Below are 14,025 nucleotides of genomic sequence, written 5' to 3' on the forward strand. Positions count from 1 at the left end.
CAGAGAAGCTTTTATAACTTTTTGTGTGATGAGTGAAGTATTATGGCCTAGGCCAACAAGGCCGGTGCCTAGGTCAGAAGATTTGGGAGGAGCAGCACATCTGCCCTATCCTCTCTCTAAACGCCAGCACACAGTACAGTGAGCTTTAAAGTGCAGGCTTTTACAGAGAAGACAAGGTACGTGTGCTGATTAAGGTCGCTCTTCACAGGCAGTGCTCCTTTAAACCGTTGCTTCATTTAGAGCCGCTGACATTTTTGCAGTGAAAGCGTTCTTGATGAGAAACTTGCCTGGGGTTATGCTTACAAGGTGAGGCTGGAGGAGAAGACCTTGTGCCGATATGCTGCCTCCCCTTGTTAGCTGTGGTGGGTCTGCGAGCGCAGTGCTTATTGCAGGTCTTCGTAACTAACAGACTGGATGCGTCTGTGCACTGCTTAGATCAGCTTGTGATGTCTAATCATAAACTCTCAGTGCTAATGTATGTTATCTACTAATAGCTAGCTGTCTCTGCATTCATGTGATGTCTAATCATAAACTCTCAGCGCTAATGTATGTTATCTACTAATAGCTAGCTGTCTCTGCATTCATGTGATGTCTAATCATAAACTCTCAGCGCTAATGTATGTTATCTACTAATAGCTTTCTCTGCATTCATGTGATGTCTAATCATAAACTCTCAGCGCTAATGTATGTTAGCTACTAATAGCTTTCTCTGCATTCATGAACCCATGGAGTAAATAGTAAACGGATACTTAAATAGTTTCATTACTTGAATTATGGAAATTACTGTATGTTGTTGCATGTAAAGGGCAGTGATTGTTTCAAATTGTATTCTTCTTTCCCTCCCTTCTCTCTCTCTCTCTCTCTCTCTCTCTCTCTCTCTCCCTTCTTTTCTTTTTCTCTCTCCCTTCTTTCCTTTCTCTCTCTCTCTCTCTCTCTCCCTTCTTTCTTTTCTCCATTTCTCTCCCTTCTTTCCTTTCTCTCTCTCTCTCTCTCTCTCTCTCTCTCTCTTTTATTTCCTTTCTCTCTCTCCCTCCCTTCTTTCCTTTCTCTCTCTCTCCCTTCTTTCTTTTCTCCCCTCCCCTTCTCTCTCTCTCTCTCTCTCTCTCTCTCCCTTCTCTCAGGGAGAAAATTGTATAAGATGCATGCAATTCAACCCACATGTATGCAAGTGTTTTGCTAGCCCATTCTCTTTTGAATTGTTATGAAAAAAAACAACAAAAAACATTTTACACTCTGACCCAAAAAATCATTAAGGGTAAAAAAAGGCATAAAACCTTTGGGGGGGGGGGGCAGTAGAATTTTCAGTGCCTCGGGCAGCACAAAACCTAAATACACCATTGCTTATGACTGCAGTAGTTTGTAAATAATTTTAGTGAGAAACCTAAAGTTTGCTACAAAAACTAACATTTTTTTTATATATGATCATATTTAGTTGCCAGTGATATCAAATATAGCAAAATGGGCCTAGATCAATACTTTTGGTTGTCTACTTTGAAAATATATATAGTTTTCATAGGTAAATCAAAAAACAAAGGCTCTATTTCTGTTTAAATGAAGTGATAGCAAAATTTCTCTGGTACTTTGGACGTGTTATTCTCTGAAATTCGCAGTAGCAAAGGGGTTAATAAATTATGTGGCTGATCACAACTTATGAACCGCTTTCAATGTCAACACAATCAGCCTTTTTCATTGTTCATCAACAGCACTATTTTCATGATTGTTTCAGCAAAATGTGGCTCACACTTAACATATGCCAGTCCTGTTTGGCTAATCACAATCCATTTCCAGTACTTAAAGGGACACTAAAGTCAAGATTAAACTTTCATAATTCAGACAGAGCAAGTAGTTTGAAACAACTTTTCAATATACTTCCATTATCAGAATGTGCGCAATCTTTTTATATACACACTTTCTGTGGCACCATCTCTTTCTGAGCATGTACAAGAGATCACACATATATGTGTTATGTGATAGGCTGATGTCGGTCACATGGTACAGAGGGAAGGGTAAATGGAAATAACTCAAATGTGTCAGAAAAAAATCTACTACTCTTTATACTGTATATACTTTCTTCCCAACATTCCCCAAAGCCCCACTGGTGTTTGTCATGGGCATGAGTGAAGCTTGAGCATGTCTTTGCTAGAGTGGTGGTGAGAAAACACTATACTAGGAGGGATTATCACAGTTGGGGGGCTCCGGGAGGGGGTTGAGTTCATGCCCCTTCTGGAGATGACTATGGCCATTTTTAACTTATAAAAATTCCACAGCTAAAAGGACTTGATAACCCCCAGAAAACACTTTTTGACTTACTACTGTGTAACCGAAAAGTTTTCAAATGTTACATTTGATTTGTTCATGGGCAAAACACACTGAAATAACCCCACAATATTGGATGACGTTAGAAAGCAACAACACAAACAGATACAAACACTATTTGCTCAAAGTTAAAGAAATAAAAAAAAAAAACATCACACTAATAAAATTATTAAAATCCATAACCCAACAAGCACACATGCCCTCTATTCGGATAATGTTCCAGTTCATATCCCTTAAAAAGACATGCGCACACATCTCTATGATTTTGGAACACAACAGGTTAATTGTACTCATCAGCTATTGGCATCACTATGCACAATTAAAAGAGATTAACTATTACAGACTCTGTGATCTAATTGATAAACCTGCAAAATCACCATTTTGTTAATCACTTTTGTTTTTTTTTATTAATATATTGAGAGATTAATGAGCAGATAATGATTTTGGTGTTTTAACAGAAGTGGAAATCATCATGACAATACTGGTTGAAGTTCAGAAATGATCTACCAAAAACAGGAACCAGATAGTGATGAACCACTATTTCTTATGAACCTGTGCTATACAGTATCTCACAAAAGTGAGTACACCCCTCACATTTTTGTAAATATTTTATTATATCTTTTCATGTGACAACACTGAAGAAATGACACTTTGCTACAATGTAAAGTAGTGAGTGTACAGCCTGTATAACAGTGTAAATTGCTGTCCCCTTAAAATAACTCAACACACAGCCATTAATGTCTAAACCATTAGCAACAAAAAGTGAGTACCCCCCTAAGTGGAAATGTCAAAATTGGTCCCAATTAGCCATTTTCCCTCCCCGGTGTCATGTGACTCGTTAGCGTTACAAGGTCTCAGGTGTGATGGGGAGCAGGTGTGTTAAATTTGGCGTTATCGCTCTCACACTTTTATACTGGTCACTAGAAGTTCAACATGGCACCTCATGGCAAAGAACTCTCTGAGGATCTGAAAAAAAGAATTGTTGCTCTACATAAAGATGGCCTAGTCAACCTGTCAGTGCTCAGACTATACGCTGCACACTGCAACAAATTGGTCTGCATGGCTGTCATCCCAGAAGGAAGCCTCTCCTAAAGATGATGCACAAGAAAGTCCGCAAACAGTTTGCTGAAGACAAGTAGACTAAGGACATGGATTACTGGAACCATGTCCTGTAGTCCGATGAGACCAAGATAAACTTATTTGGTTCAGATGGTGTCAAGCGTGTGTGGCGGCAACCAGATGAGGAGTACAAAGACAAGGGTGTCTTGCCTACAGTCAAGCATGGTGGTGGGAGTGTCATGGTCTTGGCCTGCATGAGTGCTGCCAGCACTGTGGAGCTACAGTTCACTGAGGGAACCATGAACGCCAACATGTACTGTGACATACTGAAGCAGAGCATGATCCCCTCCCTTCGGAGACTGGGCCGCATGGCAATATTCCAACATGATAACAACCCCAAACACACCACCAAGACGACCACTGACTTGCTAAAGAAGATGAGGGTAAAGGTGATGGACTGGCCAAGCATGTCTCCAGACCTAAACCCTATTGAGCATCTGTGGGGCATCCTAAAATGGAAGGTGGGGGAGCGCAAGGTTTCTAACATCCACCAGCTCCGTGATCTTGTCATGGAGGAGTGGAAGAGGACTCCAGTGGCAATGTGTGAAGCTCTGGTAAACTCCATGCCTAAGAGGGTTAAGGCAATGCTGGAAAATAATGGTGGCTACACAAAATATTGACACTTTGGGCCGAATTTGGACATTTCCACTTAGGGGTGTACTCACTTTTGTTGCCAACGGTTTAGACATTAATGGCTGTGTGTTGAGTTATTTTGATATCAGCAATTATGCTTTGTATTTAAAGGGACAATCTAATGTTGGGGTCAGGGTTAGGGTTTGCACTTAGTTCTGGGGTTAGGATTAGTCCAAGGGTTTGTCATTAGGGTTGGGGTTAGAGTTTGTTATTAGGTCTAGTCTTGGGGTTAGGACTGACATTAATCATTAGGGCTGGGGTTAATGCTAGGGTTTGTCATTTGTGCTGAGGTTAGGGCTAGGGTTTGCCATTAGGGCTGAGGTTTGTCATTTGGGCTGAGGTTAGGGCTAGGGTTTGTCATTTGGGATAAGGTTAGGGCTAGGGTTTGTCATTTGGGCTCAGGTTAGGGCTAGAGTTTGCCATTTGGATTGGGTTTAGATTTAACATCAAGTAAAACAGAGGAGCATGATTAGCTAAAATTTTACAGTAAAATAACCAACTGTACAAGACGGTATCATTTGTACAAGTGACTTGGTCCCCTATGCCTGTAAACTATGTGCTAAAGATTGTTTTATTGTAAAATAAATAAACATTAATTTTTAGCTAATGGTGCCCCTCTACGTTGCACTTAAAGTTGAGTATGGGTCCAGAGCAAGTGAGCAAATTTTACGGCTTCTTCCCCTCATAGTACAAAGTTTGCAGTATATAAGGCCCATGGAGCAGGTTTTTTTAATAATGTCATAGGACCACGCTAGTTCAGGTGATATGAAAGAGTAATGCATATGAAGTGTGACAAAGATGAAAAAAGTAGCATTGTGGAAAGTGTCTGTAACATCTTAAAGACTAGACAAACCTGAGAGTGGCCACTGTTTATATTGGGAGATAAGACACAGTCAATCTGTGTTTGGGACAGCTCTGCATAAATAGTTTATCTTATAATTTAAATGATGTGTACATATGGCAGTATTACAAGGGCTGTATTAATCTGTTATTATGGCTAAGGTTAGGGCTAGGGTTCCCTGTTAGGGATAGGGTTAGCTGTGCCATTATGGATGAGGCTAAGGTTTGCTGCTAGGGCTTGGGTTAGGTGTGCCATTATGACTGTGGTTAGGATTAGGGCTAGGGTTTGGGTTAGGTGTGCCCTTATGGCTGAAGTTAGAGTTAGGGTTTGGGTTAGGTGTGCTTCTGTGGATGCGGATCAGGTTACAGCTATGGTTTTGCCATTTGGACTGGGGTTTGTTTTAGGTTTTCCATTATAGTGGAGATTAGAGCTAGAGCAAGGGTTAGGTTTATTATTATGGTTGAGGTTGGGGCTAAGGTTAGGTTTATAATTTTAGTTGAGGTTAGGACTAGGGTTGGGTTTATGATTATGGTTGATGTTAGGGTTATAATTAAGGTTAGGTTTATTATTTTTTATTATTATTATTATTATTTAGGGTTGATGTTACGTCCGGGATTAGGGTTATCATTGTGGTTGAGCTTAGGTCTAGGGTTATCATTATTGTTGAGTTTAGTATTAGCTTTATCCTTATGGTTGAGGTTAGGGATAGGGTTAGGTTTATCATTATGTTTGACGTTAGGGCTAGGGTATCATTATGGTTGACATGAGGGCTAGGGTTAGGGTTATCATTATGGTTGAGGTTAGGGCTAGGTTTATCATTATGGTTGAGGTTAGGGCTAGGGTTAGGTTTAGATTTATCATTATGGTTGATGTTAGTGCTAGGGTTATCATTATGGTTGAGGGTAGGGCTAGGTTTGTCATTATGGCTGAGTTTAGGGCTAGGGTTAGGTTTATCATTATGGTTGAGGTTAGGGCTAGGACTAGGGTTGTCATTATGGTTGAGTTTAGGGCTAAGTTTGGGGTTATCATCATGGTTGAGTTTGGGCTAGGGTCAGGGTTATTATGGTTGAGGTTAGGGCTAGGACTAGGGTTGTCATTATGGTTGAGTTTAGGGCTAGGTTTAGGGTTATCATCATGGTTGAGTTTGGGGCTAGGGTCAGGGTTATCATTATGGTTGAGGTTAGGGCTAGGTTAGTGTTAACATTATGATTGAGATTAGGGCTAGGATTTGCAATCAGGGCTGGAGTCATTCTATAGCAAGACAACAGAAAAGTCTTGTAATTACAAGGTGTTTACGATTCTTAAGAACTGCCCCACTGGCTGATAAACCAAATCACCCACTGCTTTATTGGTGGACAGTGACACACCTTACACCTCACAATCAACTTAGACGTAACAAAAACAAAAAATATTTTAATATTTAGTGTTCTAAAAAGTGTGTGTCTGACTTTTCAGTATTCAGTATCAGTTGAATCCTAAATTGCAAACTAAAATTTCACCCCTGCCATGTAAAAATGTAACCATGGGTGTCCATCCCCAGGTCCAAAGGCAACAGTTCAGCCCTTCATTGGTTTAAATTTGCTTTCATCAACCAGAGTGTATAGATTATATACATATAAATACAGTATGTATAAAACAATATTAATTGGGAAGGGGGTGGAAGTCTTGGCGAGTTCCCACAGTATTTTTTGTAGGAGTTGCCCCCTGCTTAAAATAACATTTTCTATCTGAATCATGCAAGTTTAATTCTGACTTTCCTTCTCAGTTTCCAGCTTTAATGATTTGTAATAATTACAGCGGGTGACTGAATCCATTTGTGCCATCTGAAGGTCAATTAATTGGCAATTATTTTACACCTTGCTGTTAGCAACGCTTCATGGAATCTTAATTTGCAGATTTCGTCAGGTTTGCCTAATTAAGTTTTTCTATGTAGTTAAAGTTATAAAGGAAAAAAGGTGCAAATATATATTTGTAGATGACACATTAAAATGATAACTGTGACACATTTTTAAAGTAAATTTGCATATTTATTTGTCACTTAGACCCATATGAAGCTTTAACATCTGCAGTCGCTATTCTACTATACAGAAAAAATATTTCTTGCAAACGTGTTATATGTATACACATCATTATTTACTTTATCAAATAGAACATTCAAATATTGATCATTTAATGATGTGAATCAAAATTCCAGGCTCATACTTAAAAGTTGCTTTTTAATATTCAAAGGATACATTTGTTAGAGGATGATATTTTTGCACTAATGACCCTTGATTTAAAGGGACATGAAACCCAAAGGTTTTTCTTTCGTGATTCAGATAGAACATACAATTTTAAGCAACTTCCCAATTTAATTGTATTATCTCATGTATTTCCTTCTCTTGGAATTCTTTGTTGAAAAGCATATCTAGGTAGACTCAGGAGCAACAATGCACTCATGGGAGCTATCTGCTGATTGGTTGATACACATATATGCCACTTCTCATTGGCTTCAGTCTTCAGTTTGCTCCCAGGAGTGCATTGCTGCTGCTTCAACAAAGGATACCAAAATAATGGAGCACAATAGATAATCAAAGTAAATTGGATACATGTAGCCACCAATCAGCAAGCACTACCCAGAGTGCTGAACCAAATATGGGCCGGCTCCTAGGCTTACATTCCTGCTTTTCAAATAACGATATCAAGAGAACAAAGAAAATGTGATAATAGGAGTAAATTAGAAAGTTGCTTAAAATTGCTGCTCTATCTGAATGATGAAATACAAAATTGTTCCCAATGATCCACTTTACCTGCTGGAGTGTATTAAATTGTTTACAAGTATTTCCATTACTCTTATATTGGCATTTTAAATAGAAGTTTTTGGCCTTAAGGCCAAGCTGTGTAAACACAGCCAGTAGAAGAAATTACACTCCCAGTGGGTTATAGAAGGTAATACAATGTTAATTTTCCATTGTTCTCTCCAAGTATTGGACTTTGATTTATGGACAGATATAAGATAAAGAAGCATTTATATGTACACAATGTGATAAAGTAATGAGATCTGATTATACCTACAAGCTCAACCCATTTTATTAGGTTATGGCTTCAAAACACAAAACCAGCTATTTAATATACACAAATAAACTTTAAAAAGCAAATCTCATACATTTTATACTCTGCAGCTGGAAAAAAAGGAATTGGAAACACATTAAAGGAAAAACATTTTTATAGCATACTGTCCCTTTAAAGCAAGGTAAAGACAGATGTGTTATCAGTTGATTTAACATTGGGAAATAACACTCACTGACAATGCCTCGCTCCTCGTGAAAACGGAGCCCTTTCGCACGGAGAACCACAACTGTCAGTCTTCCCAGGTAGTCGTTGTAACTAAGAGAGAACTGTAGGTCGCCGTATTCTGATGGAGGCTTTTGAAAAATAATACACGGAATTAATATCTCCCACTCAGCTTTATAATAACATCTATGGAAAATAATCTTTCAGTGATGCATACGCTAGAGAAAAACAAACAGGATCAGACCTTAGAGAGGGCCCTGGTGCAAAATGTTTAATGGACCCCCAAGAGGTAACTCAGTAGTAAGCAATAGTAATAATATAGTTATATTAATAATGTACGGCTCTGTATAATGATTGTGATGATAGATAGATAGATAGATAGATAGATAGATAGACAGATACCATAAATAAATAGATAGATGATAGATAGATAGACACATATGATAGATAGATTGATACATACATACTATAGATAGATGATAGATAGATAGATAGATAGATAGATAGATAGATAGATAGATAGATATACAAACAGATAGATAGATAGATAGATAGATACCATAAATAAACAGATAGATGATAGATAGATAGATAGATAGATAGATAGATAGATAGACACATATGATAGATTGATACATACATACAATAGATAGATAGACACATATGATAGACTGATACATACATACGATAGATAGATAGATAGATAGATAGATAGATAGATAGATAGATAGATAGATAGACACATATGATAGATAGATTGATACATACATACTATAGATAGATAGGTAGATACTGTAGATAGTAGATAGACAGATACATACTATAGATAGATCTGCAACCTGCACTAATAAAATAATCTCCTACATTAGGGCTGTACACATTCTGAACATGACTGTGCATAGACTGTGTGTTATGGGCCCTCTTCAGAACTTGGGCCCTGGTGCCACTGCACATGCTCTGGAAACAAAACAAACCCAGCTTGGTTTGAAGCATTTTTTGCCTTTTCATACATCTGACTTATGCGCCACTGCAGAGTAACATAACAAGTTAAAAGCAAATTACAGCACAGGATGCACAATCTGGTAAGTAAATTGAATGGTTAAATATTTTAATCAAAGCTTCTAAACTAAACAAACTTTTTTTAGAGCACCCTATACTCTTAATAGTTAGCGCAGGGAGCACTATTAGAGTTAAGTGCTGCACTCAAGCACAATATAAAACACAGCTGTAAAATGAAGTGCTTAATGAGACCAATATCACTTGCTAGCTGACACAACATGACACATGAAATGCTATGAAAATAAAGGTTTAATGAGAAAAAAATGTTTTGCAGAAAAATTAAAGGGATATTGTATATGACAAAGAGCATGAATGGCCAGACCCCTGGGAGAGCTGTATTGTCATGGTGTTAAAGGGACAGGAAACCCCAACATTTTCTTTTATGATTTGGATAGAACATACTATATTAAACAACTTTCCAAATTACTTCTAATATCAAATTTTCTTTATTCCCTTGTTATCCTTTGCTGAAGGAACAGCATTGTGCTACTGTCAGCTGAATGAACACACCTAGTTAGCCAATAACAATAGACAAATGTGTGCAGGCACCAATCAACAGCTAGCTCCAGTGTAGGATATGTGCATATTCTTTTTCAACAAGTGATACCAAGAGAATGAAGCACAATTGAAAATAGAAGTTAATTTAAAAGTGTCTTAAAATGACATGCTCTATTACAATCATGCAAGTTTAGTTTTAACTTTCCTATACCTTTAATGCTTATTAATTTATAAAGATTTCCCAATTATCAGTTTAAACAATACACTTATAAATAACCCCTTGATAATCAGTATTTTGTATGATTTGAATTCTATATAGCCATTAGTCTGGCATGAGATCAATTTGCGGGTTTTTTGTACAGTCTATTTTTCTGTGTAAAACTACTTGTAATTGATATGCAAACCAATTTTAGGTCATTCTTACCTCCAAATTTTCCATTTCCAGGTCCCTCCAAATAATAAGTTTCCCATCATCTGTTAAATTCTCATTTTTTAATGGAAACAGCACTTGCCCTAAAAGATGATGCTTTTTTATTTTATCCACATGATAAGCGGAAAACCTTAGAGTCCTCTGATGTAACGTTTTACCCGATACCTGAAATGACAAACTGAATTAAATATAAGAGAAAACCTGCAGTGTGATCTTATTCGGTGTACACAGTTTTTGTTTCAGTCTATATAGACACAGCTTTAATGGCTACTTCTAAAAAAGAAACATTCATTCATATTGATGTTTTTTAAATATTTAAAAAAAACATTGTACTTAAAAAATTGTCCCAGCCAAATCCAATATTATAAAATGTTTTATTTATTTATTGATTGGAATAAGAAATGTTTCAATGCTGAATAACAATTCCTTTTCTCGTCTGTTTTGTGAAGGCTTATAAATGTACTGAATAAAAGCACTTAAAGGGATAGTAAAGTCTGAATTAAACTTTCATGATTCAGATTGGTCATGTCATTTTAAACAACTTTCTAATTTACTTTTATCATCAAATTTGATTTGTACTCTTGTTATTCTTAGTTGAAAGCTAAATCTAGGTAGGCTCATATGCTAATTTATAAGCCCTTGAAGTCCGCCTCTTATCTGAACGCATTTTACAGCTTTTCACAGCTAGAGGGCATTAGTTCATGTGTTTCATATAGATAACACTGTACTCACACATGTGAAGTTATTTAAGAGTCAGTACTAATTGTCTGAAATACAAGTCTGTCAAAAGATCTTAGATAAGGGGGCAGTCAGCAGAAGCTTAGACACAAGGTAATCACAGAGATAAAAAGTATATATAACCGTGTTGGTTATGCAAAACTGGGGAATGGTAAATAAAGGGATTATCTAGCTTTTTAAACAACATTTTTGTAAATTGGAAAGTTGTTTAAAATTATCTGTTACCTGATTTTCTTCATTCTCTTGGTATCCTTTGCTGAAGAAGCAGCAAAGCAGTACTGTGAGCTAGTTTACACATTGGGTGAACCAATGACAATATGCATACTACTGCAGCCACTAATCAGCAGCTCCTGAGCCTTCCTGGGAATCCTTTTAACAAAGGATAACAAGAGAACAAAACAAATGAGATAATAGATGCTGTCCTATTACTTGTAAGTGTTCACAACTACATTTTAAATTAGGGGGAGGTAACAGGTGAGTTTAAAATCCTTCACTATGCACAAAATATAGAGAAAATAACTCATTGTGTAGTACATTAACAAATCTAGACAGGCCAGTAGGCCTGTTTTTCCCATAGAAAACCTCTGGAATACACTGTTTCCAATGCAGCAAGGAATTTTAGGTAAGATATGCAAATTAGGTTCACATTAACATACCTTTTTACGTCATGTCTGCTTTTCAGCAGATTCCCTTTACACCAAAGCATTGCTGTTTACACAGCTTATAAGCTTAGCTACAATTAAAGCAGTGATTCATAACTATCCCAGGACAGACTGTTTCGTGGTCTTTGCCACTCATCAGCTAGAAGAAAGTTTGAATCACTGCTGGGTGAAGTTGTTTCCGGGCAAAACACAACTACATTTTAAGTTAGGGGGAGGTAAAAGGTGAGTTTAAAATCCTCCACTACGCACAAAATATAGAGAAAATAACTCGTGTAGTACATTAACAAATCTAGACAGGCCAGTAGGCCTGTTTTTCCCACAGAAAACCTCTGGAATACACTGTTTCCAATGCAGCAAGGAATTCTGGTTAAGATATGCAAATTAGGTTCACATTGACACACCTTTTTACTTCATGTCTGCTTTTCAGCAGATTCCCTTTATGCCAAAGCATTGCTGTTTACACAGTTTATAAACTTAGCTAGGATTAAAGCAGTGATTCATAACTATCCCAGGACAGACTGTTTCGTGGTCTTTGCCACTCATCAGCTGGGATTAAGTTTGAATCACTGCTGGGTGAAGTTGTTTCCGGGCAAAACACAACTACATTTTAAGTTAGGGGGAGGTAAAAGGTGAGTTTAGAATCCTCCACTACGCACAAAATATAGAGAAAATAACTCATTGTGTAGTACATTAACTAATCTAGACAGGCCAGTAGACCTGTTTTTCCCACAGAAAACCTCTGGAATACACTGTTTCCAATGCAGCAAGGAATTCTGGGTAAGATATGCATATTAGGTTCACAATGATACACCTTTTTACTTCATGTCTACTTTTCAGCAGATTCCCTTTACATCAAAGCATCACTGTTCACACAGCTTAGCTAGGGTTAAAGCAGTGATTCATAACTATCACAGTGACAGGACAGACTGTTTCATGGTTTTTGCCACTCATCAGCTGGGAGAAAGTTTGAATTGCTGCTGGGTGAAGTTGTTTCCGGGCAAAACACAACTACATTTTAAATTAGGGAGAGGTAAATGGTGAGTTTAAAATCCTCCACTATGCACAAAATATAGGGAAAATAACTCATTGTGTAGTTCACTAACAAATCTAGACAGGCCAGTAGGTCTGTTTTTCCCACAGAAAACCTCTGGAATACAGTTTCCAATGCAGCAAGGAATTCTGGGTAAGATATGCAAATTAGGTTCACAATGACACACCTTTTTATTTCATGTCTGCTTTTCAGCAGATTCCCTTTACGCCAAAGCATCGCTGTTCACACAGCTTATACGCTTAGCGGAAACAACTTCACCCAGCAGTGATTCAAACTTTCTCCCAGCTGATGAGTGGCAAAAACCACGAAACAGTCTGTCCTGGGATAGTTATGAATCACTGCTTTAACCTTTGCTAAGCTTATAAGCTGTGTGAACAGCAATGCTTTGGCGCAAAGGGAATCTGATGAAGAGCAGACATGAAGTAAAAAGTTGTGTCAATGTGAACCTAATTTGCATATCTTACCCAGAATTCCTTGCTGCATTGGAAACCGTGTATTCCAGAGGTTTTCTGTGGGAAAAACAGGCCTACTGGCCTGTCTAGATTTGTTAATGAACTACACAATGAGTTATTTTCTCTATATTTTGTAAGTGTTCAGAAACACAGTCATTTTTAATTTAGTAAAAAGTTACAAATTTTGCTCAAACTACATTTTTGAAACTTATATTCAAATTATTTTATGATGGCAAATGTGTATTTACAATTAGCCAAAATAATATGAAACAGTTATTGGCTCACATCATAAATCTTTAGAAACGTTTATCAAATTAGTTATCTACAAAAAATCTCCAGTGATGGACCCCATTATTGATTAACCCTTTTGTGCCGGTGTTAACGTGTCTACATCGGAACACAACGCCCTAATGGCGTTAAAGGGTTAAGGAAAAAAAATCATTATTAAATTACACAGCAGTCATCGTTTACTTTTCCTTGCACAATGTTATTTACAAGCAGGGAATCACCTCTTTTTTTCTCAATTATAAAATTGACAATCATGCAGGAGATTAGAATCTTATGTTTTATAAAAGTAGAACAATATCTTGCTGAACCAGTTGAGCACATAGCTGACTTCATTTTTTGGGGCTTTACTAAGTTAACAGAGAGTGAATTTGGTTTCTTCAGCTTGCATAGTTTCATGAAAGTAGTTGTACTCTGCATGATCTCATTAAAAACAAAACAGGAAAATGTGGTGCTGTTTATTTTGTGCACAGAAATGTAAGAAAGAAAATCATAAACTGCTGCAGACTTGCAAAAACACTTGTTGCCTCTAAGGTGTGCACATGCATACACAGACTTTAACCCATTGCACTTAAAAAGGAGTGCATACACAGACTTTAACCCATTGCACTTAAAAAGGAGTGCATACACAGACTTTAACCCATTGCACTTAAAAAGGAGTGCATACA

The 14,025-nt window shown here is 37.3% G+C and overlaps 1 protein-coding gene across 4 annotated transcripts in view; it reads right to left on the bottom strand.

Moving 5' to 3' along the window:
* Positions 1–14,025, bottom strand: part of LOC128639848 (synaptotagmin-15) — a 50,647-nt gene that overhangs the window by 18,761 nt on the left and 17,861 nt on the right. For all 4 annotated transcript variants that reach the window (XR_008399267.1, XM_053692062.1, XM_053692059.1 and 1 more), the window contains exons 5-6: positions 10,164–10,334; positions 8,193–8,313 (exon numbers count right to left, since the gene is read on the bottom strand). Coding sequence is in view for 3 of the 4 variants with exons in the window: in XM_053692062.1 (XP_053548037.1) it covers positions 8,193–8,313; positions 10,164–10,334 (292 nt within the window). In the remaining variant the exon portion in view is untranslated. The remainder of the gene's footprint in view (positions 1–8,192; positions 8,314–10,163; positions 10,335–14,025) is intronic.

This window comes from Bombina bombina, chromosome 9, assembly GCF_027579735.1.
Source record: "Bombina bombina isolate aBomBom1 chromosome 9, aBomBom1.pri, whole genome shotgun sequence".
Taxonomy (NCBI): Eukaryota; Metazoa; Chordata; class Amphibia; order Anura; family Bombinatoridae; genus Bombina; species Bombina bombina.